The following is a 26181-nucleotide window of genomic DNA, read 5'->3' as shown; positions in this document are numbered from 1 at the left end:
GTAATGCTTAAGCAAGTCCAAATATTCGAAGCTCACCCAAAATTTCTAGCTACCTAAATCTTTGGTTGTCACTATATGTCTCCTGTTTTTTACAACGATGTTGTGTTTCTAGGGGTAATATATATTCTTCATTGTATTACTCTTCCTCTAACCCTAGCTATTATTTGGAGGTATATGATTGTTTTGATGGATTATATATTTTTTTTAAGGGATTGATGATAATATTTGTGGATTTTTTTTAAAATCAAGATTCTTCATTTAGTCCCACTTTTAGTGTTCCTATCTCAAAACCAAAATTCAAAGATATTCAATAAATGAAGAGATAAAGTTATAACGAAAAAAATTTGAAAATGTTTTTTGAAAAATATGAAATATGCATTTATATTGGTGTAATTAACGGATTTCAAATAGTTGTAGAATTTTTTGAAAAAAAATCTTCCAATTTGAGACTTGATAACTATGTAAAGAAAAAAAGAAAATAACACTGGGCTATGAAAATATATAATCATGGTTATAATTAATTTTTTTAGTGAATAATAAAGGCAAACAACCCCTACTAGCAAAAATAAATAAGGAGAATGGTTTGCAGCCGTATCAAAATAAGTACAGCCTTACTTCATAACTCATCAAAAATTTGTAATTTAAGCATTGGAAAACCTTTACGTGGATCATCTGGACTTGAACATTATGGTTGTGAAGAAAAATTAAGATTTCAAACTGTAAACATAGTGTATACTGTATCAAGTTATCTTGACCGTCCATTTCGCCCTAAAAATAAGTGTTCATGATCAGTAAGATATGTGTATTTTTTTCCTTTCAACTTTTATTATCGGTGTTGAAAATTGATTTTAGTGGAGATTTTTGTTATCAAAAATGCCTTCTTTGATGTGAGGCTTTAGTTTGTTTTTATAAAGCCCAAGCTTTACATAAACTGGAAGCAATTGAAAAGTGGAAATGGGGATAAACTGAGGGGCATTCTAGTCAAAAAGCACCACACAATTATTCTCTCTTAACCATTCTAAGTTGCCCTCTTGTATGAATAATGTAATTTTAGTGCCAAACCTTTCCTAGTAGGAACTGAGGATACTTTAGAGAAACGTGAAAATATATAGGCGTTTTGGTAATATACGTTCTCTCTGCATTCAATGGCCTCTGTGACAGTGAGATTGGAGAGGATGAAAGAGTAGGTTCATGGTTTGGTCTGTGAAATGCCTTCTTTTGTGAAACTAACTTATTTCCAAATGTTGGACTAAAAATACATATCACACCTAAATCTGCTAATTCACAATTACGTCCCCTTTTCCTCCTCTTTTCTATTCCTTTCCCAATAAACTAAGTGCACACACTACATGCCTCATTTCCCAAAGTACAACCATAAAATTATCGCCTTTTCTAATCTTCCAAAACGATAGACGCAAGGCTGATTTTTCTTCAATATTAGGCTTTATGTGGTAGTATAAGTTAATCACGATCAAATTGCAACTATTTCTTTTTTCCTTTTTTGGGAAAATTATAAGCAACCTCATTGACTCAATTTTATCGACAAACTTCTCCCAACCATTATATTAGTTCTGGGTAAAAGTTACGATAAAAAAAATGGCCGGGCAAGGTTGTAAAGAAAGTTGAGTCAATGGGGGTTATTGTAATTTTCCTTATTTTTTCTGCGAACCAAAACAATAAATATATGAGGAAAAAAGAAAACCGCTTTCTTACCATTATATCATTAGTCTTTTAAAACATCCCAATACTAATAGGGAAAAGTTTATATAGAGACGAGGCTATAAACAACCAAATTTTAACCTACCTCTAAACTTTCATTAGAGGAGGTTATTTTGATGTTCAAATATCTTCAAATTGATCATATTGACATCAAGATGTATGGATATGTGAAAAAAATGGATTGCAAGTTTTGAAAATAGTATATTTTTGTAACGTATTTTTGGACCGTTAATTTTCAAAATTTTTATAAATATGTCGATCTACATTATTTTTTAAGATTGAAACTTTATAAGTATATATGAAAGTATGTTTTAAGGTTATAACAAAGATTTTCAATATTAAAACCACATTTTTCGATACTATTTGTAGGTAGGCTCTATACAAACCACACCCATATTAATATATACTTTTAAAAAAAAAAAAAATTCATAGGTACCAATGTACTTGCGCACCAAGCCTCCAACCCCACAAAACCCTCTAGGACCCAATAAGTGAAGTAGACCAACCCAATGCACTATAAAAATCCAGCGGCCAAGGCAAAAAGGTCATTGAGAGAAAAGTGAGATAAAAAAGCTTGCTGCTATAAAAAGAGAGAGAGAGGAAATGATCGTTACTCTGCGAAGCCCATGGTGGTAATAGGGTTATTGTTGCACTCATGTACATGTGGTGTTCTCAGCTAAAGCAGAACAACATGTGTGACGTTGGTGCGTCCCACGTACTGTTGTTCTGGTTTAGCTTGAGAGCACAACAATGGCTTTAGCCTGAGAGCACAACAACGGCCATTACCACCATGGGTTTCTGCCGGGTAACACCCATGGAAAGTTGCACTGCCAAGGCAGACGACCCATGTAATATGGTGGTGATGGTGGCTGTGCCATTGAAATCACAACTCTTTTATCAATATGGGTTTCACTCGCGGTTGTGATTTCAATGGCACAGCCACCATCACCACCAATGATTCAAGTATTTTTATTCTTTGTTCTCTCTCTTAACTCTTGGTTTTGTTTTCCTCTTTTACTGCTTTTTTTTCTTTAGAATACTAATCAACTTTCATTTTCTTATGCTTGCAGGTACTCATGACTGCGTTATCAAGCCAATGGGGCATTAAGAAGTACCGCATAGACAGTGGTTTCTGCTGATATGAAGGCCATATGAACTGTTATCGTTTTGCATTTCTTTCTTTCACACTATATTACATATATAAGGTTTAGTAGTATGCTTAAGAAAAAATTGAGATGATGATTTGTCCAAATATAGTTTTTCTTTCTCGTTCACACAAAAGAATGTTCGTCTCTCCATCTCCAAAATGCTAATTAAAGAACTGCAATCGGTTCGTTATGAAAAATTTGACATGCCGTTTCTTTGTTTTTTTCTCATTTCTTTCCTCACGAGATCCGTGTTTTAGTCCTTAATATTAGTACTTCCCTGCCATGCTTTAGTCTTTAATATTGAGTTCCCCTTGTGTACGTCTGTCTTTCAATTATATGACTAATTGTTTCAATCAAACAGAGCAGCATCACCTCAAATTCACCTACATTTAAAGAAGGTTTATGTCTAATTTCTCACATTCTGGTGAACACCCAACTCCCCAGTGAAAAATGTGAATGGTGACATCGATATTTAAGTCTTAGCTTGAACTTACAGAGCTCGGGAGATGAGCAAAACTTGAGTAATGTGAAATCAAAGCTGGCAAAGTTTTGGAAATTTGGTTTCTTATTTTGTGGGGGCGCGTAAATTTTCTTAAAGGATGTACAAGACCCAAGTATGATGTAATCAAACTCATAAGAGGAGAGGAATAATTAACATTTTACTGTTTCCATTTTTCTAATGTATATACAATTTCACAAAATTGGAGGAGACTATTTTGATAGGTGAAAATTTGGTGCTCAAACCAGTGGTTAATCATATTGCGCAACATAAAATTTCAAGCGTGGCTTAGATTTCTTCCTTTTCAACTTTCAGTGTTTGTTAGGATGATTTGGTGAGCTCATATTTATGGCCACAAAATTCTTTCATCCGTAACCCATTCTTTTGATACTTTTACCGTGGGAGCTGGAAATTTGTCAAGAAAGTCTTCAATTTTTAAAAACTCCGTCCAAGATGGCGAATCTCCGATCCATCTCAATTATCACGTCAAGAATCGGCAAATAAAAAATATATAATGAAATATAAATAAAAAATTGTTGGAAGAACCGGTTGGTTCTTAGTGGAAACAACCCACTTCCCCCAATACATACAGAACTAAGATGGTCTCACCAATTTTCCCAAGTCAAATCAGACATTTCTAATCCCATCCAAGGTTTTTTAAAACATTAGTGGTGGATTCTAATCCCATCAAAGGTTTTTTAAAACATTAGTTGGGGTTGTGGTAGTAGCACAACCTGTGCCCCCAGTTGACGTTTTGGCTTTTATTCTCACATAACGCATTCAAAAACCACTATCAATTTAGAAAACAGGTAGAGACCCGTCATCCCACTGAATTACCTCAAAAAAAATAAAAAAAAAATTCATAATGGCCATTGCTAATGTTATTATGTAAATCCCACCTCCCCCCCTTGTTCACTAGGACGATCTTTACGTCCATTGCGAATTTTGCATGAAAACGTTGGCTTTAAGATGTTAAGTTGTAAAGACCACATAGCAGTCTAATAAATGTTTTTTGGGTAATTTAGTGGGGATGACGAGCTCGTACTTTTTTAAAAAAAAAAAAATTTATTAGTAGTTTTCAAAGACGTTAGGTGAGAATGAAAACCTAGGTCTTAGTTGGGGCACAAGTGGTGCTACCACCACGACCCCAACCCCATTCTTAAAACATTGTGTAAAACAGGACAACTCTTTCCTAATAAATTGTTATTATCTAAGTACGCTAGCTTGCCTCCTCCCTCTTTCTTTCTAATATGACAAGCCCTGTTACGGGAATCAGTTGAATCGGACCAAGTTGTATGTACAATTTGGGGGTATACTTCTAAAAAAAGTTATAATAACGCTAGCTTGCCGCCTCCCTCTTTCTGTCTAATATGATGAGTGCAGTGTTTAAAAAAACGTCGAGTCGAATCGGACTCGTCCGGTTTGACTCGGGCATCGACAGTAGGCGTTTCAAATCGCTCAAAAAACGAGGAATCGCCCGGTTCTAGAGAGAACAGAGCGATTCTGTACAGAGTCACTGTACGGATTTGGCGAGTCCCGTGAAGAATACGGGTTGCACAGTGTTCTTCAAGGGATTCCTCAAAATTTGTCATTTTTTTATCATTTTTCTTGTTTTTTTTAGCATGTGATCTAATATTCAAGCTTTAAACAGCTTTTTCAAGGATTAAATGGTTGAGAAATTTTGTGTTTTTGGATTACGAAAGTTGCATTTTTAGGGTTTCCGCCTTTCCTTGTGTTTCATGCCAAATAGGGCATGAATCTGTCAAAATTTGTAGGCATTTTGATCGTAAAGTTGTTTATCAAAACCTTCTGTTACGAATTTGTGATAATCGTTGAGAAAAACAGAGTTATTTGGAGATTGAAGGCTCCGGTTCACAAAACTAGGTAAGAAGTTTGGGTTTTTTTTTTTTTCCGCCATATAATTAATTTCACTGCATATTTTGAAGATAATGAATTCAATTTGTAGGGTTTTTAATCTTTATTGTGTCTATTATGATTTAACATATTTAATTTTATGTAATTTGGTCAATTACAGCATGAATTTTTTGATGAACACAGAGATGTCTGTGGAAAAACAATTTGTGCTGTTTTTTTTTTTTTTTTTTTTTTTTTCCTCCTTTCGATTTTTTGTTCATGATATATTAGAAATAATGTGTTAGATTTCTAGCGTTCTTAATCGTTATAGTGTTTTTTATAATTAGATGTATTCAATTTGATCTGATTTATTCAAATTGAGCTTCATGTTTTAGATTCAATGACTGTTTGTGAAGAAAAGAACTGCATTTTTTTTTTTGCTCAATTTAATCGATTTGATTTGATTTATTGATGATAATGTGTTCAAGATTTAAGGTTTTGATTCCTTATATTGTTGTTTATCAGAAAATATACTCAATTGGATATAATTTATTCACTTAGAGGTGGATTTTTTAGTTAAAATGGCTTATATAAGATGGCTCTGTGAAGAACAGAATTTTTTTTTTTTTTTTTTTTTTTTTTTTTTTTTTTTTTGGTAATTCATGATCGAATTTTTTGTAATCCATGATCGAATAGTTTTTTTTTTTTTTTTGTAATCCATGATAGAATTTTTTTTTTTTTTTTGTAACCCATGATAGAATTTTTTGTAATCCATGATCGAAATGTTGTTTTTTTTTTTTTGTAATCCATGATTGAATTTTTTGTATTTTGTTTTTTTTGTAACCCATGATAGAGTTTTTTGTAATCCATGATCAAATTTTTCGTAATCCATGATCGAATTGTTTTTTTCTTTTTTTGTAATCCACGCTCAAATTTTTTTTTTTTTTTTTTTTTTTTTTGTAATCCATGATCGAATTTTTTGTAATCCATGATTGAATTTTTTGAAAATTTGTGATTTTTTTATTTTAATCCATGATCAAATTTTTTTTTGTAATCCATGATCGAATTTTTTGAAAAAAAATTTTTAATCCATGATTGAATTTTTTGAAAATTTGTTTTTTTTTCTTTTTAATCCATGATCGATTTTTTTTGAAAATTTGTAATTTTTTTTTTTAGTCCATGATCGAATTTTTTTTTGTAATCAATGATCGAATTTTTTTAAAATTTGTGATTTTTTTTTTTTAATTCATGATCAAATTTTTTGAAAATTTGTGATTTTTTATTTTTAATCCATGATCGAATTTTTTTTTGTAATCAATGATCGAATTTTTTGAAAATTTGTATTTTTTTTTTTTTTAATCCATGATCGAATTTTTTTTGTAATTCATGATCGAATTTTTTGAAAATTTGCTGTACTTTTTTTTTTTTTTTTTTTTATCCATGATCGAATTTTTTGAAAAATGATGATATTCCGAAAAGATGTGAAAATCGTGATAAGGTTTTGATTATCATGATGTATTAAACCCAATTTTTAATTTTTATTGTTTGAGTTTGCTGTACTTTTTTTTTTTTTTTCCATGATCGAATTTTTTGAAAAATGATGATTTTTCGAAAAGATGTGAAAATCGTGACCAGGTTTTAATTATCATGAGGTATTAAATCATATTTAAAATTTTTATTGTTAAAGTTTTTGTTGAAAAAATTGTATGTTGATAGATTATTTATGGAAAAAAAATGCATGTTATTATATTTTAATGCAAAACTGCTAATGCATTTTTTAGTTGGAATGACTGATGTTAGGTGGCTCTGTGAAGAATTGTTTTTATTATTAATTTTTTAATGCAAAAAATGTATGTTCTTGATAATTGAGTTGTAGCCATGTTTGGAGCTTGCATTTTGTATTATATTATCCTGGATGTTTGTAATTGATATGTACGAAAATATTATTGTCAATAGTGGTATTTTGCAATAACAAATAACAACAAATATGACTACATGAACAACCCCAACATATTATCACTACACATGGTGATTATTTTTCTTGCTGAACTGTCAGATTAATTTTAACTTTTTACATCTTAAAACAGTTGAATCATGTCAAGATCTGCAGAAGACCCTGCATGGCAACATAGGGTCAGACTTGATCCAAAAAAAAAAGATAAAATTATTTGTAATTACTGTCAAAGAGTGATAAGTAGTGGGGTACATAGGTTCAAGCAACACTTGGCAAGGGTTAAGGAAGATGTTTCTGCATGCACTAGTGTCCCTAGCAATGTAAAAAAACAGATGATGACAATTCTTAATGCTAACAAAAGAAAAAAATTGCCAAACATAGGATGAATGAGGAGATAGCTAGTTTATATACGCTATCAAGCAGGAACGATACAGAAAAGCAATATAATAATGACCTAGAAGAGCAATATAATAATGACCTGGACATGGCCACAAGATTAAGTTTACATGAACAATATCAAAGGGAACGTGGGTTTAGAATGCCCGGTGGGTCTAGCTCAGACATGCATGGTGGGCCTAGCTCAGACATGCATGGCGGGCCCAACTTGAGCATGTATGGCGAGCCCAGCTCAAATATGTATGAAGGGGTTGGTGGCAATATGTATCAAGGAGAATTAGATGTTGAAGAAATTGTTTTTAGGTTACCTAGGAGTGCCAGTATTGCAGGTCATGGTCGTAAAGACCCATTTCTCTCAAAGCCTAAGTCACAACAGATGACCCTAAAAGGTATGGTTAAAGGTACAAGGAACATGTTGGGGAGATATGTTGGTAAATGGTTCTACGATAAAGGGATTCCCTTTGATGCAGCCAATAACCCATATTTTCTACCTATGGTCAGTACAATCCAGAGAGTCGGGCCCGGGGTAAAACCCTCGACAGCATATGAGCTCAGAAGGCCAATATTAGATGAAGAAGTGGAGTAAGTTACAAAGTGGATTGAAGAATATAAACAGAGTTGGCCAAAGACAGGCATTACCCTAATGAGTGATGATTGGTTGAATAAAGTTAGCAAAAAGGAGTTTTTAAACTTCTTGGCCTATTCCCCAAAAGGTACAGCTTTTTTATCTAGCAAAAAAGTATCAGGGACGAAGAAGGATGCAAACTTCTACGTACGACTATATGATCAGATAGTGGAGGAGGTGGGAGATAAGCATGTAGTCCAGTTTATTACGGACAATGCGCGTGCATGTGTTTCTACGGGCAGCAAGTTGATGGCTAAGAGGAAGCATTTAGTATGGACCCCGTGTGCTGCACACAACATCGATCTTATGTTAGAGGAGATCGGTGAGATCAAATTTGTGAAGGAAACTCTAGAGGAAGCAAGGTTGGTGTTGAGATTTATATACAACCACTCTAAAGTTTTATTTATGTTTAGATAACACTCTAAGAAAAAAGAGATAATCAGGCCTGCCATAACCCGCTTTGCAATCGATTACTTAGCTGTGGACTCCATTCGAGAATCTAAAGGTGCATTAAAGAGATTGTTTACCTGTGAAGAGTAGTTAAATGACCGCTCTCAAAGTTCAGTACCGGTATAAAAGTTGACAACATAGTCTCAAATAGGCGGTTCTGGTCTCGATGTTCCAGTGTTGTAGAGGCCATTGTCCCTTTGGTCACGGTGTTAAAAATGGTGGATGCTAACAAAAAAGCTACTCTGGGTATTCTTTATGAAGGTATTGAGAGGGCGAAATCAGCTATTGGGGAGAAGTGTAGTTTTGCTAGCAAAGTGATCAAGATTATAGAAAGGAGGTGGAACACCAAATTTGGACGTCCAATTCATTATGTTGGCAAATATATATTTATATCATTACAATGTTTCATTTTTAATCATTTTTTTATGAAATTGTAAATGACATTTTTCTATCTATATATTTTGTAGGTTACTACTTCAACCCAAAATTTTTCTATTTGACACTTGAACATCCCCACAAGATTATGGAAGGAGTCAGATACATTATTGCAAGGTTGGAGAGAAGTCATCGAAACCAAGTAGCAGCAATACAAGAGGTATTATTTAATGTTTGGGTAAGAACTTCATTGAGTTACTGTATTTGTGAGGAATAATGCACTAAAACGTAATATATTTGTTTTAGCTTGCTATGTATAGGGATGCTATAGGATCCTTCGGAACTAGACTTGCCAGGAATTCTCAAACTATGATGGATCCAGGTTATCCCCTCGTTAATATTTTGTTCATTCATATATGTAATCTTATGAATTGTTCTTGCCCTTACAATGCTTTTTACATTTTAATCCAGCTGAATAGTGGGAGATATATGGTACTGATGCACCTCACCTAAAGAGAATAGCAATCAAAGTGCTCTCCCAGACATGTTCTACTACTGGCTGTGAGCGCAACTGGAGTACGTTCCAATAGTGGCACACTACTAGGAGGAATCGACTTGCTTCTGAGAAGCTTCATAAAACTATTGTATGTTCATTATAATTTAAAGCTCCGAGAGCAACAAATAAGAAGGAAGCTTGAAGACTATGGGCCGATAGACTTAGACACAATATTTGTCACAGACTCAACAGACCAATGGGTAGTAGAAGAGGAGGAGTCAGTATTGCACAACAGAGCGTTCCTTGAGGCTATCTGTTAGGAAGATCTTGAAGAAGGTGATGAGCAGCATGAAAGAGGAAGCAGCCAACCAACGTATCCACAATTCGTCGGAGATGACGGTGATATTGCACCTAATGAGGGAGAATGAAAAGGGGGTCTAAGAGAAAATGAGAGAGACGATGGTTCTGAGGCCACCCTATCCCAGCCATATTATTCACATATCGAGTCCCAACAACAACAGTGTAGGGATGAGCACGACAGTGTAGGTGAGCATGAAGGATGGACAAGCTTCGGGGATTTTGGATTGGGAACACAACAAAACACTAACACTAAAGGATTTGGGTATAGTCAGACGCCTGCTAATATCGATGATTCGTTTTTAGATCGAATCAATGAATTGTCAAACGAATTCAATCAATGGCACCAATTTGACCAAGTAGAACAACAACGTCATCTGTCATTTTATTTTTAGATCGTATGTTACTAATTGTATGCTTTATTGTAGTCCATGTATGTTGATATACTTATTCCATGATAATTCTATGTTTATCCTTTTGTATGATGTAAATTAAATGTTGAATAGTAGTTCATGCAGGAAAGAACATATCAATATTCGCATATTCATGCAAAAACATGAAAATTCTTAATGGAGTACCCTCATTTCTTATTGAATTCTTAAAAGACATATTTATAATAAATTTTAATAACTTTTTTGGATTTTTTGAAGCTTTATTTTGTCCGATTCACCCGAATCCCGATCCGGATCGGTTTTTGAGGTGCCCGATCACCGATCCGCTTTTTAAACCATTGGATGAGCGGTATTATGGGACTCGGTCGAGTCGCGCCAAGTAGTATGTATAATTTGGGGGTATACTTTAAAAAAATTTAAAATTTAAAATTTAAAAGAATTGTAAAAAATATAGGAATAGTACATAAATTTGTTTTATATGTAGTTTGGATGTTTTTAAAAAAACTGGTGAGCGTTTTTGCCATTTATACTTTCTTTTTCTTTTAAAATCTTCCCATGTATAAATTAGTTTTTCTTTAGATCCATTTTTCTATATGTTTTTAAGCTTGCGTGGATTTTGTAATGTTGCTTTGAGATTTATTTTACTTTTATGGGAAAATTATATACATATATGTTATACTTTACGTTATTACGGTTGTACTAAATAGTTTTCGTTGTTATATGTCCGTCCGTTTTTTACCTTTTACAACACAATTTTTAAAAAAATACTACTTTACCTTTTTTTGGGTGTTAAACAACTGAATTGAAGGGTATTTAAGATGTTCAACATCCAAAAAAAACCCAAAAATTTAACGTTTACATTCTCATTTTCGGATGTTCAACTTCCGAAAATGTCACATTATGTCACATTTTCGGATGTCCAACATCCGAAACCATTTTCAGATGTGTGACATTTTCGGATGTTCAACATTTGAAATGCCATAAGGTTTCGGGCTATTTTCGGACAACTGAAAATGGGAATATGAACATTAAATTTTCGGGCGATTTTCGAGTGTTGAACATCCAAAAAACCCTTCAATTTATTTGTTCAACACCCGAAAAAAGGTAAAATCGTTTTTTTTTTAATTTGTATTATGAATGATAAAAAACGGACAGACATGTCATAACGAAAACCATTCAGTACATCCGTAATAACATAAAATATAATTGATATATTTGTAATTTTTCCTACTTTTATAGCCTATTTAAATTTTTTCTAGCGCCTTATTGGCGTGTATAGGATTCAGGCGAATCCTTAGACCCTGATGACAAGAAGGGTGGGTACACCACCTCTATACCACGAGCAATAATACGACATCCTAATGCGTAATAACAGTCCATGCTTAAGGCTCATGAGGATAAGGATATGAAGGGAGAGCAGATTATGAGAATAAGGATACATTAGGTAATTTAAAAAAAATACAAGGATACCTCTGATATTCTCTCTCTTCCATTCCCACCGACATGGAACATGTGTAAAAGTGGCAAGGGAAAGGCAAGGGCAACAGATGAGAGCCGGTTCCCAAGTTTTTTTTCAAATGCATGATATTTCAGTTGGTATTATCCCAGCCCTTCTTTTAGATCTTACTGCTGTAAAATAGCAGTCATAGGACAACGTATATAACATAATGGAATTAAGCTAAACCGCTCCTGTTATAATTCCGGATGGTGTTATAAATGAAAAGAACAAGCGTTGACGGGACAAATGGGTAAAAAGATGAGGAGAGAAAATAAGAAAATAGTGGAACAAAATATGACAAAAATAGAGAACATAATGAGCAAATATTTTGAAGAAATATGACTTTATATTTTATTAAATTGGACTTATTTTCATATTAATGTATAGGGAGGGTATACAATGAGACCATTTTTCTTGTACATGGAGTTCACAATCTCACAATTACTTACTACTATCCGATGTGATATTTGATTTGCTTGGATGTGTCATAAAGTTAAAAAAAAAAAATTTGAACTTTAAGCTTGGTCAATGAAATAAATGCAGCCATCCAATTTCACATTCAATACTAATTAAGAACTAGAACAAATAGTTAAGAACGAATCAATTAGATCAGTTAGTTGACATTATTTATGACCACATGGAGGGGTAAGTCTTGATAAATTCTGTAGTCATATTTGCCTGTCTTCTCTTTTCTTTTTTATGGTTAGCTTTCCTGTTAGACAATGTACAACCAAGATGCAATGATCTCTCTGGTTTTCTCATTTGGTACATTTTAACTTGGTTAATGAAATTAATGAATACGATCACAATTCTAAAAAAGAAACCAACCGATACGATTTGTTTCACGCGTAAACAATGATTCTCCTACAGCCTGGTCGATTGATTTTAGGGGAAGTTTAGTTGATTCAGACCATGTATAGTGAATCCTACCCAAAAAAAAATGATCGTTTATTTGATTATTTGTTTTCACCATTGATTTTAATTATTTAAGGATCACAGATCTATATTATTTCTAGAGCTCCAGATTCATCAATCGGACTCCAAAACCAACTTGGGTCTAAAGACCTTAAAAATTAGGGTGAATCCATGAGTTAGTAAGTTCACCAGATACAATTCCTAGATTTAAACTTGTTCTATAATTGTCATTAATAAACATTGGCTCCAATCTAAGTGAAGTAGCCGTCAGTGATAGAATGCGGTGAGAAAATTCTTGATGAGAAAGAGAAAGTGTGAGGAAAATATATACAAAATGACATAGAGAGACAGATTCATACAGTGTTTTCAAGATTGGACCACCCACCGAACCAATGAGGGGTTTGGTTGGCCAAAATAGGTCCAACCAATCAAACCAATTGGACCAAATTTTAGAAAGAAAGGACGAAAAAAAAGGAAATAGAGAAATATATAACAGTTTAAATATCAAATGTTTGAAACTTTTGCCTAATGTCATATTTATTTATATATTATTTAAATAATATTTAAATATTATATATTAAATAGTATTTATATTTATATATATATCCTATTATATAATATGTATAGTGTATTATAAATACCTATGACATAAATAAAATTTATGAAAAAAATTTATATAAGGTTTCAACCTTAAAATGTAGAATTAAAGATGCACTTTAAAAATCCATCGGAAAAATTGTTCTAATGTTGAAAAACCCTCTAATTGATCATCTCAACATCGAGATGTATGAATTTGAAATAATAATAATAATAATAATAATTGAGCCCCAGAAATAGTGTATCTTGCAACGCATTCATTATCTAGACCGTCCATTTTCAAGATTTTCATATGTTTATAGATATAATTGATTTTAACCATTTTTGGAGTATAAAATTTTATAATTCGCTTTGAAAATATATTTTGAGACAATTCTAATAATGTTTTACACTAAAATTACATGTTATAATAAAATTTAGAGGTACGGCTTAATTGGACAACCTTAGAGAAACCACCCCAAAAATATGTTACATATCATATAAAAAATATAAGATACACTATCAGACAACTGTGACCGTGTGATGAACTTTGGACGGTGATTGGCATAGGCGAAATGACTGTTCATTTTTTTCTATAGGCGTTGCGCAGTGTTTTCCTAATATAAAGGAAACGTTTTCCTAATGCCTATAGGCGAAAATGAACAGTGATTTCGTCTATACTCATCACCGTCCAAAGTTCATTGTACGGCCATGATTGTCTGTTAGTATTTCAATTTTTATTTTATTTTTTTATAAATCAAAATTATCTGAAATTTAAAATGTGTGTATATCTTAGTGAGGCGTACCTAATAAAAATATGAAAAAAAAATATTTCATAAATATAAATTGGCCAAAACAACCCTACAAATTTTCAAGGGTATTTTGATCAATTTATATTTAGTGAATTATTTTTTTAATATTTTTATTAGATTTTCCTATTTTTAATGAATACATGTTTCAGATTTTAGATCATTTCGATTTGTAGAAAAAAAATGAAAATTGAAAGCCTACTAGACAACTGTCACGCTGCGATGAACTTTGGAAGGTGATAAGCATAAGCGAAATCACTGTTCATTTTCGCCTATAGGCATTGCGTAGTGTTTTCTTAATATAAATATATATTATATATTATATAAAATATGCAATACAATATAATATATAATATAATAAATTATCTTATATTATATATATAAATATAATGAGGAATGATTTCATGCAACAGTTGTGTAGTAGTATAATGCAACCATCTTCAAAAACCATGTTAGAGATGTTTGTTTGGCACGAATTTTTAAATGTATACTCTTTTCATTCTTAAGAATAATCACAAAAAATAAAATTTTGAAAAAACGTCATAGAAAGAGTTTTTCTAGCCCAATTAATATAAGCCATCCATTTTAGTGAGGTGGTTAGATATAGGCCTTAGAAGAAACTTTTTATTCTCAAAATTTTTAAATAGTGTTATCATCATTAGATTAAATATGCTAAAAAAGAAAAAATTGATTTTGAATTTGTTAAGGCCTAGATCTTGAAATTCTCCAAATGGACGGTTGAGATTCATTGTTGGAGGGTACTAATTTTGACCATATCTAGGTGTAAATTGAAATTTTCTTTTGTAGGATTGATTATGAGGATGAAGAGAATGTGTATGCAAAATTTGAGGTCACACAAAAGCCAATAACACAATTTTCTAGAGATGTGGTTGCATTATACTACTATACAACCATTGCATAAAATCATTCCCCAAATAGAGGTATGATATATATAAATATACAGCACAATATAACATAATATAAATATATATAGTAATAATATAAATATAAATATATAATATATAATATAAAAAAATAGTTATATATCCATTATTTTAAGCATTATTACAATTTTATCTAAAATTTTCACTTATTACATTCAAAATTGTGTATATTACATGTATACCCATTCTTAGGGGCCCTATAACTTATTTCCGAAATTGCCCTATTTTCATATCTATTTTCGTATCTTTAATATCTGAAATAAAAAGGAATCTTGGGACCTCCAAGATCCGAGGTCCGAAAAAAGTTTTGGATATCTGAGGTCCAAAAAAAATTTGAACCTTCAAAATAGGTCATATTTCGGATATTTGGGATCCAAAATATAAAAAAAAAATTCGGTCCCTCAAAAGACTTTCGGATAAGAGTCTGACCTAAATTTTTGAGGAGTATAAAAGAGTTAAACTTTCGAGAAGTTACTCCATGAAATCATTGCTCTATCTTCTTTTGTTCACTTTTATTGTTTATTGACTGGGAATGAATAAAAATACCTCGACACGTATACATGCTCCGCAAGGTTTTAAAAGTGGGACCTATACTATGATCCCACAGGAGTACACTGTGTATATATTCCCTCGTCCAAAACACCTATTTATGAATTGTTTTTAGTGTAAAATTTTGAGAACTACAACAGAAATAGATGATTATTTTCAAAGAAAAAAAGGTTGATTTTTTAGTTTTGTTATGCTTAGTAGTAAGGATAACTTAACTACATATGGTATTTCATTAAACGCCTCCTTGTGGAAATTATATGTTGTATTCCAGTACTTTTGATTCCTCAATAATCAGTCCCTAATGAGTAATGACTTGAGGGTAAAACTATTACTGTAGCAAATTAAGCACAGTTTTTCTTGACATGGGTAAAGATGTTCAATCTCTTCTCTCTCCTCTAACATGAAATGATTTCGTCTACCTACTCCAAAATAATTCTACCCAAAATGGAAAGAGATGCATGAATCAAGAGTCCAACAAACCGCACTCATAATTACAGTTGAATGCATATTTTCTAAAATTTGAACATAGAACACCACCGCCGACTAGTGGCCCCCTTTTTTTAATTTTGCCCACCTAACATACTTCTCCAACATCGGATAGGTGTGAATTTTACCCTTTTTGTGCTATCTATTATTTAGTTTAATAAATTATATTTTCTATTTATATTCTACTTCCTTTTTAAAAATTCTCTATTCTATTTTCGGTACTATAATTTTTTTAAAAAAAATTTAATGATACAAAATATTTAAAAAATACGTAGAGAATTTCTGCTTGAATTTATCAAAATTTATTTTAAAAAAGAATAGTGCCAAAATATTCACAACTAAATGGACAACCTATTTGAATTTATTTTTAAAACTCAAAAATAGATAGAGAATGTAATTTTAAAAAGGATGGTGCCAAAATATTCGAAATTTAATTTTTAAAATAGAACTTTCAAAAAAAAAAAAAAAATTCAATTCGTAAGTGAATCCTTAAATTTCAATTCCAAACAATCAAGTAACTTTTCTACCCAAGGAAGTGGATAGTACGCTTCTATGGGAGCATTGTGTACGAACCCCATAGGAAAATATAACATCTCGGTCCGTGTTTTTTATGCATATATTATAAACGTGGTTTGCAAGTCGGGGACTAACATTTTTATCAGCAAATTAAAATATCGGTGATAAATCAGTTTTTGCTAAAAAAGATGAGGTAAAAACTAAAGTGAAAAAAATGGTTCGGAAAAATTTAGAAAATTAAATAATCATGAATATTTCGAATTTGGCTAAAAAAAAAGAGTGAAAAAAAGGGTATATAAAGATAAAAATGTATAAAATTATTTCTTACTTTTATTGTATGAATACACTAAAACTATTGAAGAATAACTTCATATCCTTACATAGTAGCATTAGAGTCATATTTGACAAATTTTTGTCTAAATTTCAATAAATACCTAAACACAGAAACTGCATTAGCAAACAACAAGAACGATAACCCAAAGTATGACATTATTGTTTGTAAAAAAAAAGAAAAGCACAAAAGACCCTCGTTACAAGAGTGCAGTTGACTAAAGCACAAAAATCCAAAAATGCAATATAGTGATCCAATTGAAATGTATGTCAGATACACAACTAAAATAAAATTAAAAAGAAAAAGAAAAAATTAATCAAACTTTGGCATATGGAATGCTTAAGCAAATCCAAATATTGGAAGCTCACCCAAAATTTCTAGCTGCTTAAATTTTTGGCTGTCACTAAATATGTATCTTGTTCTTTATAATGATGTTGTGTTTATAGGGGAAATATATATATTCTTCATTGTATTACTCTTTCTCTAACTCTAATTATTATTTTGAGATATATAGATGTTTTGATGGATTATATATTATATTTTTTTTTAAGAGATGGATGACAATTATTTATAGAATTAATAATATGGCGTTGGGTTGACGTTGGTGATCAGCCCAATGCCATTATAAGTGTCGTTGTAGTTTGCATAGGTTATAAAATGTTCGTTCAGGATGAAGGATGCAAAGAGGTAAAGGTTTTCGAGTGATCCGCATGGGCCTTCAGCCTTAACGGGGTGACATTCCACCTGGCCAGTAGCACAGAGCTGGGCAATAGTTTCCTTGAGAGCAACGTCGGGGTCACATTCCACCTGGCCAGCAGCACAGAGCTGGGCAATAATTTCCTTGAGAGCAACGTCGGGTACTCCATAGCGAGCTATGCAGTAATGGTCAGTGGCCTCCACTACGGCGAGGAAGAGGAAGGTCAAGGTCATAATTCCTGAAACTTTCCCCTTGCTATTCGTCTACCAACTCCACATTAATTCTACCTAAAATGGAAGATGCTCGAAACTTGAGAGAGAGAGAGAAAGAGCTTCTTTAAAGAGAGAGCAAGGGAGAGGGAGGAACAGAGAGACTGGAATGGCGAAAGTTTAAGGAAATATGACCTTGACCTTCCTCGTCCTTGTAGCTTCTGCAGTGGAAGGAAGAAGTTTAAGGAATTATGGCTTTGACCTTCCTCCTCCTCGTAGCTTCTGCAGTGGAGGCCTGAGTGAATACTGCATTGCTAAAATGGGAGCATCCGACATTGTTCTCAAGGAAACCATTGAGGAGCTCTGTGCTGTTGGCCTGAAATGTGACCTCGTTAAGGCTGAAGGCCCATGCGATTACTCGAGAACCTCTACCTCTCTGCATAGTTCCGAACATTTCATAACCTATGCAAGCCATAACTACAAACATAATGGCCTTGGAGCGGTAAGGACCTTCAACTTCTCTCTTTCTTATACTAATCCACTCTTTTAACGAACAATTATTGTCTGTTCTGAACTTTTCGAGGTATTATTTTGTTCTGCAGGTGGCGACGCTTGCATTTTTACTCCGATTTCTAGATAGCGAACACTGAGGGGTCCCACATCCACCAACCATAAAGTCCCTGCTCTGCTCTGCTATCGTGCCTGTATTTCTTTTCTGTTTCGTGTTTTGCTGTGTTGTCTCTCTGTTTCTGTCGCGTGTTTTGTTGTGTTATTTCTGATGCTTTAATAATTTCTACTCTGTTGCGTGAATTAAAGATGGCAGATCTCAACTACAAATATAATGGCGTTGGGTTGACGTTGGTGTAACAATCCTAAAATTTCAAAAAAAAAAAAAAAAAGGGGGAAATGATGCTTTTAATAGGTAATAGTCTGATTGAGTATGATGGTCCTTGGGGACCATCACTATTTTCAAAACTTTCACTTTGGTTTAACTTTTGCGTTGCCCTGCTTTTGCCTCCTGCTGCTTGCAGCTGGCAAGGTCCTTTAGCAGACGTGGTTTTTGTACGATAAAAGCAGACTTTTAACGCGACACCTCAGGTATGAGGTAGAGCGTAATAAAATAATATAATAATACGTTATAAGAATTTAAATAGGGGATGTGAGCACTCCCACCTTAAAACAAAATTTTGAGATCTCTCTCTTTGGTCGAAACACAGTGAATTTCTCTCTCGAACCGAATTTTTTTATCGGAAGCTCCCTCTCAAATAATTGTGGGTAAGTGACATCGTCTTCCTGAAAAATAGTCTGTTTTTAATAAATAATGATATTTCCGTCCAGGATCTTTATTTTATAAGTTTTATGTGTAAGTGACCCCATTGTCTCAAAAAATAATCCATTCTTTTTAAAAATGAAATGAAATAATTATTTCTGCTTATTATCATGAATTTTAGGCGCGATAAATTTTATGCGCACGTAACCCCATTATCTTAAAAAATAATCTTTTAATAAAAATTGTGATATTTTATCTATGTTAGAAATTTTGAATGCTGTAAATTAGAAAAATAAATTTATTTATTTTTCTTGTCTATTAGTAGAAATAAATGTGATATTTCTGCTTTTAGTAAAATTGTGATATTTCTTTCTACTGTTTTGAATATTTAGACATTGTAAAATTCATGTGCAAATGACTGCCTTATTATTTAAAAATTGACATTTTTGCAATTGATTATAGTATTGTTGTGAAATATTTATTTGTGAATTGATATTCCATAAATTGTGATAATTCCGTATTCTTGAATTTTTATAAGAGTTTTTCTATACATATTAAATTGGCAATTATACTAGAATGCCTTTACAAACGGCTACCTTTCTAAATTGAGCCTAAAATATTTGATTGGTTATTTTTGAAATATTATAGAGAGTGACTGTTATTAATGGTTTAAGTGAAATTCATATTAATGGTTTCAGTGATATGTTGAGTACATGATATTGCTGCTTTCGAATGTTTAAAGAGATTTAGAAATAATTTAAGTATGCAAGTGGACTCATCCGGTTCGCCGGTGAGCTATAAGTGGACCTATCTGGGACGCCGGAAGGGATTAAGTGGACTCATCTGGTACGCCGGTGAGGTATAAGTGGACCTGTCGGGATTAAGTGGACCTATTTGGGACGCCGATAGAGATTAAGTGGACCCATCAGGACGCTGATGGGGTATATAGGTGACCTACTTGGGACGCCAGTAGGGTATTTTGTGAAATCCTTTGAATTATGTACTACCGTTAAAAGTGTTATAAGCATTTCAATTACTCTGATTATACTTAAATTATGCATTTATTGAAAGTGAAACTGTTGATGCATTTCTGTTAATAGATCTCATTTTGGAAAATATTGATAGCTTTCAATCATGATTATTTTTAGGATTATGATGATCACTTACTGAGTAGCCAAACTCATCAAACTATGGTAAACATTTTTTTCAGGATAACTACGGATTCATTTTGAGTGCCAGTCAAGATCAACCTTGGAAGATACTGTTGTTGTGCTAGCTTTCTTTATTTACTATGTAAGACCTCGCCACTGTAAATTTGTCCTATCAATAGATGTATATATGTTTTGTCCGTCACATCTCAGAAATAATAGTATTGTAAATTCTTGGGGTGTGACAGTTGGTGATCGCCCCAAAGCCGTCATAGGTGCCGTTGTAGTTTACATAGCTCTACAATGTTCAGAACGAACGATGCATAGAGGTAAAGGTTCTCGAGTGATCCGCATGGGCCTTCAGCCTTAACGGGGTCACATTCCACCTAGCCAGAGCTGGGCAATAATTTCCTTGAGAGCAACGTCAGGAACTTCTTAGCGAGCTATGCAGTAATAGTCAAAGTCAATGGCCTCCACTACGGCGGCGAGGAGGAGGAAGGTCAAAGGTCATAATTCATGAAACTTACCCTTTGTTAATTTTTTTTTTTTTTTTTTTTTTTTTTGAATAATTCAGTGAGAAAGACATCCCCTACTCATTTTTCTCAATAGATAGTAGAGTCAACATTTTTAAAGCGTTAATTGAAGCTATCAGCCGTGACGCTATTTTGCTAAAGGATTCGGTTCTTAGAACAAGAGGAACGAAATTTGTGTACACTCACTTGGTCAAAGAGGACTGAAATTTAGAACATTAAAAAAAACAGAAATAAATAAATAAGAAAGAAAGAGAGATGAATGGATTTAAATACTCTTGTTACAAAAGACAAAGATCTTAGAACCCAAAACATAATTTAAATTGTTATATTGGTTGATTTTTGAACAAGTATAATGAACATCCAAAAAGCTAAAGGTTCTTTCTTTTTTTTCCCCTCAAATTCTTGGTGGTGGGGTCTGAATAATTAACCTGCAAAAATATATCCAAAATACTTCTCGAAAGACGTACTGAATGCAAAAGGATAATTCATGTGTGCAGTGCACTACTAGTTCATCACGCAAAATTAAAGAAAATATTCTCTAATTGGTACTAGTACTGGGATACTCTTTCCTAACTTCTGTTTCTCCATGCCTCTATCCATGTGCTCGAGCTGAATAATTGTTCACAACAACAACAAACTACGCTTTAAAAGCGGGTAACAGTTCATCAATCATTATCGATTGATAAATATGAACGGTGGATATTGGGTTCAAGTATCATTTTCCAACATACATACACATGGTGACACACATGTGGAATATTTTTCTTTAGGCTTTTTAAAGCTCAACATAGATTGGGGCCTCAAGGCACAATCCGAGCAACACTAGCTGTGGGGGCATTATTAGAAATGATCAGGTGGATTTATTGTGCCATTTGCTGACCCATTGGGTTTTATTTTAAATAACATAGCTGAATTTCTCGCACTTGAGAAAGATATTTTTCTAGCCAATGAGTTAACCTCTGTACCTCTAGTCATTCAAAGTGACTCCGAGCATTTTGTTGATTCTATAAGCCATTGTTGCAGGCCCCTTTGGACATTAAGCTTAAGTTTAGCTAACTGTGTATCTATGCTTGCATATTTTGCTGACCATCAATGGATAATCCGACACGTTTATAGAGAAGTTAATATGGAAGCCAATCCTTTAATTAAAGAAGCGGTTTCTATGAATGAAACAACCGTGTGGCGTGCTCGTCCTTTAGATTTTGTAAAGCTTTTCATTTTATCTGATGTTGCTGATGTTCCCTTGCCAAAAGTTGTATAACTGCTCATGTAACATGTTTTTTGGGTTCTTAATAATCGGGTTGGATCCCGATATCCCCAAAATTCACCGAAAAAAGATGCGGAAAACTTTTTATAAAAAAATGCTAAAAGATTTTGTAGTCCCATGACAAGAAAATGTATACTTGGACCCTGGGAAAAGCCCCATTCTAGGAGTACTTTTCAATCTTAAATTTGGAATGTAATATACTCTTCCAAAGCTAGCAACTTATAATAATGAAACATAGAACAAATGGATAAACACTCTAAACTGCTTTAAAAAAGACACGCACAAGGACTACACAAACTGTCGTATTTTTTATATGCCCAGATCCAGGCGTATATGGGTGTATAGGAACTAAAACTTTATAATTCATTTTGTCTTGAAATTCTTAAGTGATCCCAAAGTTTCAAATTAGATCAATCCTACCAAGAGGCTATTTTTCGGGAAAGAGCAACTGCAAAATTTGCTCCAACAAGGATTTTGTTAAGAGAGTGTTTTAAATTTCAGATCGGCAGGGTAGATGGTCCACCGATAGATCTGTATTGGCCCGTTGGATTGGTGATTCATGTTGTTGGGTTTGGATTGGACTTAACCAATAATCCAAAAAAATATTTAAAAATAAAATAAATTTAAAATAGGGCTTTATGGTTATGGATCTAGAGGGAACTTAAAAACATTAAATAGCCAAAAGAAAATATGTAAAAATGGTTTCATGAAAATAACGGCTGTCACTAGTGGACCCAATCCAATAAAGTACGTAACGGAACAAAAGCTCCTGGAATAAGATTTTGGAGAACAGCCACATAACGGGAAAATAACGACTGTCCCTGGTGGACCCAACTCATTACAATACAGTGGATACACAAAGGTAACGGAACATAAGTTTACATGGAAAAAAAAACAATGACGAACTTCAAAATGATTCTTATACGACTTGTCGACTGCAGGGTTCGAACCTGCGCGGGCCTCGAAGCCCAGCAGATTTCAAGTCTGTCTCCTTAACCACTCGGACATATCGACAACGAAAGCACCTCATCTAATCTCATTTTATTTTAACAATCTTTCTCCATTAGTAATAGGTTTAACACTCCTAACCTCATGCCTTTCATGCCCCACTTTGTATGAATGTACTTCTTAAACTATTTAGATCAAAGGGTTTGATGATCCAATTATGAAATACCAAGAAGACAATTAAATGTGCTAAACAAACCTTTTAGGATTTATGGGAAACCTTTCTCTGTGGCCTATCCACATGTGACTCCTATCCTCAGTCATTCAATTTAAACAGATGGTAGGAATACTTTTACTCATAATGTCATGTCTAACACAATAAATCATTTTGAGATGAAATTTGGAGCGTTCATGTTTCTCATTGGGGCACACCTGATAAATATAATTAAGAGATTTTTTATCATAAAAAATGACAAAATTTATCAAAATTTAACCACTTGCAGGATTTTTTTTTTTTTTTATTTGGTGTGCCTCAGTGAGAAGCAGAAATGTGCCAAATTTCTTCTCAAAATAATCTATCAAAAAGTTAAAATTTGAATGTTCTATGCTTTCCTATCAAGATCATATAGTCAAATGATAAATTGGGAGACTGACTTAAGCTCTCTCAAATGTCCATTTAGATCACATGGTTGAAAAATGCAGTCACATATATTTTTATGTGTAAGTACTAGGGATATTTATTTTATGTAGGTAGAGCCACATAGAAAGGTTTCCCTATATCATATATGCTAGTATTCAATGAATTTGGGTCTTGTGCACCCAAAGGCTGAGATGATACAGACAATGCAAGGTTGGGCTTAGTGATACCATGGTTGTTTTATGTGAAAGGGCTTTTCTCTTTTTATTTGAAGTTCAATAGTAATTCTATGGTTCAATGATTACGAGGTTGTTTTAAAAGAGCTTTTGCTGACCTTGTTGTGAGCCTTCGGTTCTAAATCGCCTGAAGCCCTATTTTCCCTCAATTACAGTTCTGATCAAACCACCAAATTCTGAATTTTCATGTGATTTTGGTGTTGGGAAGTTTTAGAGCTTCCTGGTGTAATATCGGGGCAGTGCTTAGATGAATCCGAATCGGTACTTCGCTATTCGGTTTTTGGCTGTGCCTTCTCTTTTTGAAACATAGGAAATGGGGTAGAGTACAAAAAGAGATGAATTTGGAGACGAACCCAAACCCAAACCTATGCATATAAATTTCTTAGGATCGGTATTAGTGAGGGATTTGGTTTGATCAAAATTGATTCGACCATAGAATGAACCAATTAAACCAGATTGTCAAAAAATATAAAAAAATAAGTACAATGTTTTGACAATATAAAATATAGTACAACAAAGGTATTTGTTTAACCAATCTAACCAGTTAAAACTGACTAATCCAACGGAATAAAGCCAGTCAAACATTAATTTTGACAAATTTTCAACCAAACATGGTTTTTATTTTGGACATACCAACTAAAGTAATTGATAGTCCAACTGATCTAATCTTGTACCATCCAGGCTTGATACCTATGTAAAAGATCATTTTCCTCAAAAACCTGGTGTGTCAAAGCCATAAATGGCTTGAGATTCGGTCCTCGACAAAGCTAAACTAGCTCACCAAGACTCAAGTCAGCTCGGGCGGTCTGACTGAATCCAATTTAAATGACAAAACAATGAATACAATTTGGAAAAATAATACTTTCAAGAAGAAATTTATTAAGATGGATATGTATATTGATGAGACTCGTAAATACTTAGGGTTCTATCTGCCAAAGCGTCGGACATTCAAAGGTCCAAAATGAAATCTATGCCAATTATGAGATCCATAGGGGCACCCAAACTTTCAAAAATACAAATACCAGAGTTACATCATGCAATCTAAAGAAATTATAAATGACGATGAAATTCAAAATCATTCCAAGCACCACCATCCCAAACATAGTCATCCTAAGTCCATCCTTAATAGTTTAAGAATGAGTGTGTCAATTGAGCAACTTGAAGCCGAGTACTTGGCTCGAGTCCAAGTAACTCAGCTCGAGTTGGGGCGAGTACTACAACAACAGAAAAAATACTAAATTTTTTTAAAAAAAATACAAGAAAATTTAAAAAGTAGGAATTATATGTTTAAAAACAAAAACATTAAAAAAGTTGTAAAAAATTAGATTTCGAAAAATCAGTTGGTGACGGGGGGGTGTTTCCAAAATAATCCCAAAAAACGGGAAAATGTAAAACTAAGTATTCATGGCCAAAACATTTTCCAATCTATGCCAAAATGATCAACACATAAATAAATATGTTACAAATAGATTTCCTATTTTTTTTGAATTTTTTATAATTTTTTTAATCTTTTTTAAGATCCCCGAGTTGGATCCCCTATTCGAGACAGCTCGGCTCGACCACTACCAGAGTCCAAGCTGAATCGGCCTATTTTTCAAACACTGATATACGTAATATTTAGATCACAGTCTTAACAGAGGCAGAGAAATAGATCTCATTGAAATTGGTTGAGAAAACAGAAAACTCTGTTTCTCAGAACGTGAGAAATACTCCTGGGAGAAAGCTTTGCCTCTTTGAGCAAATTTAAATCAAGTTCTTAACTGGAAAATAGAGTTATTTATAAAGTTTTTCCTTTATGGAAAGAGAGTTCATTATTCACAATTTATAGCTACAGTCAAACAAGTAAGTAGGGGTGGCCCAAATTCCCAATTGTTAAAGTTGGTACTAATAAAGTTTGAAACCATTGAAAACTAACAAACCCCTAGTTTTAAACCATTGGAAACTAACAAACCCGTACCAGTTTCAACGTTACTTCTGCAATGAAATGGAAAATTGTAAAGACAATACTGCAATGAAATGTTCTAGATGAGCAAGTTTAGGCCAGCAAGCCTATCCATGCGATGGTCTTTTCTTTTTATTTTTCTGTTGGGGTAAATTTGAGTAAATATCCCGTGCATAATTTTTGAAAATTAATATGATCTCAATATTTATATTTTATTTTTGTGTTTTTTTTGTGAGTGCATCTATTATTTCAATTTTATGTTTTTTTCCAATGCATCGGATTAAGTTCAAGTTTTGTTTGTTTATACTTCAAATCATCTTGCATATGTTAAAAAGATAAAAAATAATTTGTAAAACTAAAAGCAATAAAATAAGAATAAAATCACCAAAATATCTGTAAAAATTTAGG

At 33.0% G+C, this 26181-nt stretch overlaps 1 protein-coding gene, 1 long non-coding RNA gene and 1 other non-coding gene across 4 annotated transcripts; 2 read left to right on the top strand and 1 right to left on the bottom strand.

Moving 5' to 3' along the window:
- Positions 1-2262: 2262 nt before the first annotated feature.
- Positions 2263-3225, top strand: LOC148780325 (uncharacterized). The gene is made up of 2 exons (XR_016041115.1): positions 2263-2567; positions 2790-3225. It is a non-coding gene; the product is annotated as an uncharacterized LOC148780325 (long non-coding RNA).
- A 14365-nt stretch (positions 3226-17590) lies between these two features.
- LOC148780324 (uncharacterized) lies at positions 17591-20843 on the top strand. Of its 2 annotated transcripts, XR_016041114.1 has the most exons (4): positions 17591-18297; positions 18398-18499; positions 20276-20358; positions 20462-20843. XR_016041114.1 is itself a non-coding variant. In XM_088847339.1 (2 exons), the coding sequence occupies exons 1-2, from the start codon at positions 17986-17988 to the stop codon at positions 18443-18445; spliced, it is 360 nt and encodes a 119-aa protein (XP_088703465.1). In that variant the 5' UTR covers positions 17591-17985; the 3' UTR covers positions 18446-18649. The 2 variants fall into 2 exon arrangements, 1 of the variants encoding a protein (XP_088703465.1); XM_088847339.1 differs by lacking the exons at positions 20276-20358; positions 20462-20843 and having other exon boundaries at positions 18398-18649.
- Positions 20844-22942: 2099 nt separating this feature from the next.
- Positions 22943-23027, bottom strand: TRNAS-UGA (transfer RNA serine (anticodon UGA)). The gene has a single exon. It is a non-coding gene; the product is annotated as a tRNA-Ser (tRNA).
- Between the last annotated feature and the right edge of the window lie 3154 nt (positions 23028-26181).

The sequence above is a fragment of the Amborella trichopoda genome, chromosome 9 (genome assembly GCF_054954075.1).
Source record: "Amborella trichopoda isolate Santa Cruz 75 chromosome 9, AtrichopodaSantaCruz75HAP2 v2.0, whole genome shotgun sequence".
In the NCBI taxonomy this organism is placed as follows: Eukaryota; Viridiplantae; Streptophyta; class Magnoliopsida; order Amborellales; family Amborellaceae; genus Amborella; species Amborella trichopoda.
Note: the sequence above shows the minus strand (reverse complement) of the source record. Positions and strands in the feature narration are given on the sequence as shown.

Bases quoted from the DNA above. Each gene is read 5' to 3' on its own strand.
- LOC148780324 (XM_088847339.1), top strand. From the start codon at position 17,986: ATGACCTTGACCTTCCTCGTCCTTGTAGCTTCTGCAGTGGAAGGAAGA. The intron at 18,298-18,397 runs GTAAGGACCTTC...TTTGTTCTGCAG, and splicing joins AACATAATGGCCTTGGAGCG to GTGGCGACGCTTGCATTTTT.